This window comes from Tinamus guttatus, unplaced genomic scaffold, assembly GCF_059628265.1.
Source record: "Tinamus guttatus ecotype Peru unplaced genomic scaffold, ASM5962826v1 Tinamus_guttatus_pri_ptg000194l, whole genome shotgun sequence".
Classification (NCBI taxonomy): Eukaryota; Metazoa; Chordata; class Aves; order Tinamiformes; family Tinamidae; genus Tinamus; species Tinamus guttatus.
In genome coordinates this window covers 1,858,909-1,863,555 of record NW_028288728.1, presented here as the reverse complement: position 1 = coordinate 1,863,555, position 4,647 = coordinate 1,858,909, and the positions used below count along the sequence as shown (strand labels likewise).

Below are 4,647 nucleotides of genomic sequence, written 5' to 3'. Positions count from 1 at the left end.
GAAACAGAAAGCAGGCTTTCAAATCGAGTTCCCCAGTTACAAAGGTCAACAGAGCAACTTCAGAGAGTTTATCAAATTCTGCAACTCATTTCACCAATTCTTAACAAACCAAATAAGCAGATTATGCAAGTTAATATTTACATGCAAAACAAAGTTATACCAGCAAGAGACTGCACAGGACAAAATCTGTGCTTAAAGCTCACTTTGCCCTTGCTTAGGTTGATGTACATCTGAGGAAACTACAGAGGGAGCAAGTCCTCGTGCTTGGGATGCAGGATGAGGAGGAACTCCCTGGTCTTGCACTCTCATGGCTAAGGTTGTTGCCTTTACCTGATGCCAGGCAAGACTTGCTTGATGAGCTGCTATTATTTTAAGGAACAAGCAGCAGTCTTGGCTAATTAATCACCTTTTCCAGACCAGATCTGCTGAAGTCTGACAGGAAGACCCAGCCCCAGGGAAAAGCAGAAAGCTTCTCTAAAAACCTTTAAAGGCTTCCCCAAGGCACTTGTGGCTTAGGACTGAACAGTAACAGGCTCTGGATGGCTGATGCTCTTCCCAAAGGGAAAATTATGCTGCCAGCTTTCCCAAGACAGTGCCCTGTCTTGATTTCAGAGTACAATTAAGAGGTATTTACTGTAGGAAGCTTTATGTACCCTCAACTGCAGCCATCCTCTGGCTGCATCGGTCCCCAGTTCCATAATACTGGGGTCCCTGGCATTTCTTGAAACACTCAGCTGCTCAGGAGAAAAGTAACACACTCACAGCAATATAATATTTATTATTACAAAAGGTTCCTTCAGCAAACTGCTGCCTGACATCTGTGTATTAAACATGGAAACAACAACCAAACCCTTCTACAATTACATGTTGTTGAGGGTCTCAGCTGGTGCTTCGGATAAGTACAAGTATTTTCTTTCTCTCCCATCTACTCCCTTCCTTGATTTTCTTTTCTTCCCCAACCAAAGCACAAGTGAAGAACAAGCCAGTTACAGACTGGAAGCAGCAGCTCCCAGCCCCGCTGCTCCCTGTGCCCGTTGCTGCAGGAAGAGCCGCCCACTGCGTTACCTCAGCTCTGGTAACACAGACCCCTCGTGTTTCTCTAATTCCAGGTGCTTCTTGTGCATCAGGTTTTGCCACCTGCCTTTTAACAGTCCTGAGGGAAGAGTTTAGGAGCACTCTTGCAATGCAGTCATGTTAAACGCTTTGTGTTAATAAAACAAACAGCTCCTCATTCTCTCCGTTGTCTGATGATGACGGCAGAGATGTCCACACTCATGCAGTCACCAAGGTCTAAAAAAGACTCGACAGGCCTGCTGCGCTTCTCCGGGATGATTCTTCAGGCATTAGATGCTCTTGTGCTGGAAACAATGACTTAATGCAGCTTGTTTCTTGGCAGAGCAAGTTTATACATTGGATTTGGGGGCAGAATTCAAGGGGATTTCTTTCAGTTCTATCCTCATGCAGAGGTACTCCCCGATGACAGCCATGAGGGCCGTGCACACGATGTGCACTAGCCACCACGTGAGAGTGGAGGGAAAGTGAGAGTTGTAAATCCAGCATGCCAGGAGATGGAAGAAGTGAACGGTGACGGTGAAATCCAGGCACTGCTTTCCGCGGCGGATGAAGTACAGCAAGCCCAGAGCACTGCAAAAGCAAAACAAGAGGTTAACAAATAAACTCCTCGATGCTGTAGTCCCTTTTCCTTAGGCAACTGCAAAGAGGAGCTGTCAGTGCTAATTATTTAGCTATTTTAAAAACTTAATAAGTGCTCTAAGCACAGGCTGTTTCTGACCTTGGTCCCAGCCACTGCAGCAAGATTTAAATGGCTTGCTTATGTGATGGATGGGAAATGAGCTTTTAGTTTAAATACTCCTGCTGGACTCTCTGTCCTTTCTCTCCCAGTGACCTTTGCCCATTAGCAGGGGCTAATTACATTACTGTCTACAGATCAGTGTTTACTGAGATTTATTATTTTCAACTTCCAGTAAGGCCTTGCAAAAGCAGATTTCATTCCCAGCTGGGAAACTGAGGCAGTGAAATGACGTAAGGGAAGAGGCAGAAAGTCCCCTTCACAGGCAACAATTCCCACGTGTCCTCCTGTGCAAGGGCCAAGCAGCAGGAAGGCTAAACCAGGCCCAGCGTTTCCAGGAATGTTTTGGGAATGACTCTAGGCCATGCTGCTACTTATCACCATGTCATTCTAGTCAGGTTTGATATCAAAGATCAAATACAAGACACGGGGCTGTTGGAAACCCGGGAACGCTGCGAGAGCCCCAGGCAGTTGCTGACTTACCAGGTGAGCGCGTTGAGGACAAAAGCCATCATGGAGAGCCTCCCGGGCGGCGTCGAGAAGCCTAAAATCTGCACGGGATTATCCGTAAGAACCAGGAGCACCAGGCACAGCCCGCAGCGAGCCAAGGTCATCCCACGGCCCTGCCACACCGGGGCAGCCCTGCACTTCCCTAGAGCCCACGGGAAGAGCTGCAGCCCTCATAGGGTACCAGCCTCCACACCTGGAGGTATCTGCACAAAAGCAATGGGCCTGTTTCTATACTGGGGTCCTGGCTAGACTGGTGGGGGTCTGTCTCCATACGAGTTCGGTATTTATATAAGCAGGGGGCCTTGGGTGTACCTATATGGTATATGGGGGGCATTGGAAGTAACGTGGTATCTGTCTCTATACCTGGGGGTGACACCTACACCGGGAAGGGTCCTCTGACAGGAGGGAGGGCCAGCTATCCACGGGCTGGGGTGGGCTGTCTCCATACTGCCAGGTATCTATAGGGGAAGACCTGTTACAGCGGGGAACCTGTGCCAGGAGGGTGAGGGGAGGGGGGCAATGTCTGCCTGTATCAGAGGTACCTCCATGGAGGTGCGGCAGGGAGGGCAGCTGTCTATAGGGACCAACGCGCCAGGGGAGGGTCTCCATACGGGTATGGACGGGCTTGGGAGGCGTCTCTATATAGAGAAGGTCCAAAATGCGGGAGGCTCTATAGGGAAAAACACTGATATAGGGGAACGGGGATCTACACGGGGGTCTCTCACGGGGAAGGCCCTAGGCGAGGGGGCGCGGGGTTCCTACCTCGTCGCTGAAGATCTGCTGCAGGGAGGGCGCGGTGCGGCCGAGGGCGCCCAGGAGCGCGAGCCAGAGCCCCAGGGAGCTGTAGTAGGCGGCCTGCAGCAGCGCCATCTGCGCCACGATCAGCGCCGGGTCCCACACGTAGCTGCGGAACTGCGCCGCCATGACAGCGCGCCGGACGTGACGTAGCGCGGCGGGGAGGAGCGGCGGACATGGCGGCCCTTAACCCCTCGGCGGCCGTTAACCCCTGGGTGACCGTTAACCCCTGGGTGACCGTTAACCCCTGGGTGACCGTTAACCCCCTCGGCGGCCGTTAACCCTCTCGGTGGCCGTTAACCCTCTCGGCAGCCGTTAACCCCCTCGGCGGCCGTTAACCCCTCGGCGGCCGTTAACCCCTCGGCGGCCTCCGGCTGCCCTGTTTTAGGACGGATCATGCTCTAGGGTTGAGGTGGGTAATGGCAGAAGCAATAAGAGGGGGATTAAAACCAGGGCGAGCCAGGCCCTTGCAAGTTGGAAGCGCACATCCGATTGGAACCTGTAATTAATATATATATTTTTAAGTTATAGACTGTTGTGAGAATGTCGGTCAGGATGGAATGCTCCAATTTTACTTCTGCAAAAGCCACCCTCACAGGAGTGTTGCTTGTACAAGATCTAAGGGCTGTTCTGCAAACAGTGGTTGGTGTAAATATGTCTTGTAGTACATAGCCCTTATACTCTGTTGATTGAATCAAAACTCTGTTTTACAGGGTTGGATTTAAAAGACACCTTCTTTTGTACCGCGTTGGCAGAACAAAGTCACAGGTTGTTTGCTTGGAATGGGAAGGCCCCACAGCGAGACGCAAGAAGCAGCCGTGCTGGAGCGAGCTGCTCCGAGGGTTTAGGAACAGCCCTGTTGGTGCCCTGCGTGAGGATCAGACTCAGAACCTGCAGATTGTGAGATGGGCTTTCTGGAGAACACTGACTCGTGCCAAGCACCGTCCCCCTTCCAGGTCCTTGAGCGATGACCACACGGGAGAGCCAAAGGCAGCAAGGAGGTCATGACCAAGTGGGATGGTGGTGAGACGCCCCGAGAGCCCCTTCCTGTTATGGGGCTGCTCTGCTTTGGGGCTCAGCAGCTGGGGAGAAGCTTTCCAGGCACATGGTGGCTTCTCTCTGCCTCAGGAGAGTGCTGGGTACCAGGGTCTCTCGCTCCCTGCTGATCCCTGTGTGATCCAGATTTCCTGCTAGGTCAGCGTCGGGTGGGAGAATTGTCCCTAACTGGATGCTAAAAATCCCCAAGGGACAAGGGGGATCTCTGGAGATAAATCCTCAGCTGGAAAGAGGAGAGGAGGAATGGCAGGCTGCTCCCAAGGGAAGGAGTAAGGAGTTGCACAGAGCTCTTTTCCAAAGGCAAAGAGGGAAGGAGAACAAGAGAGGATGAGGGACAAGAGACGAACCCAGCGTTTGTGGGACATGGTAAAAGAGTGTCAGTCGTGTGGGTGTGGAATATTTCTGGCTCTGGGAAGTCAGATTATGATCTCGGACATTCTTATGACGTGTTTTCCATTTCCCAGTATGGGAAGTTC

At 51.8% G+C, this 4,647-nt stretch overlaps 1 protein-coding gene across 1 annotated transcript; it reads right to left on the bottom strand.

Moving 5' to 3' along the window:
• Positions 1–1,348: 1,348 nt before the first annotated feature.
• On the bottom strand, positions 1,349–3,245 carry SYS1 (SYS1 golgi trafficking protein). Its single transcript, XM_088523672.1, has 3 exons — positions 3,083–3,245; positions 2,294–2,361; positions 1,349–1,644 (listed from the first exon to the last, which is right to left on the bottom strand). The coding sequence occupies exons 1-3, from the start codon at positions 3,242–3,244 to the stop codon at positions 1,404–1,406; spliced, it is 471 nt and encodes a 156-aa protein (XP_088379798.1). The 5' UTR covers position 3,245; the 3' UTR covers positions 1,349–1,403.
• Positions 3,246–4,647: the final 1,402 nt, after the last annotated feature.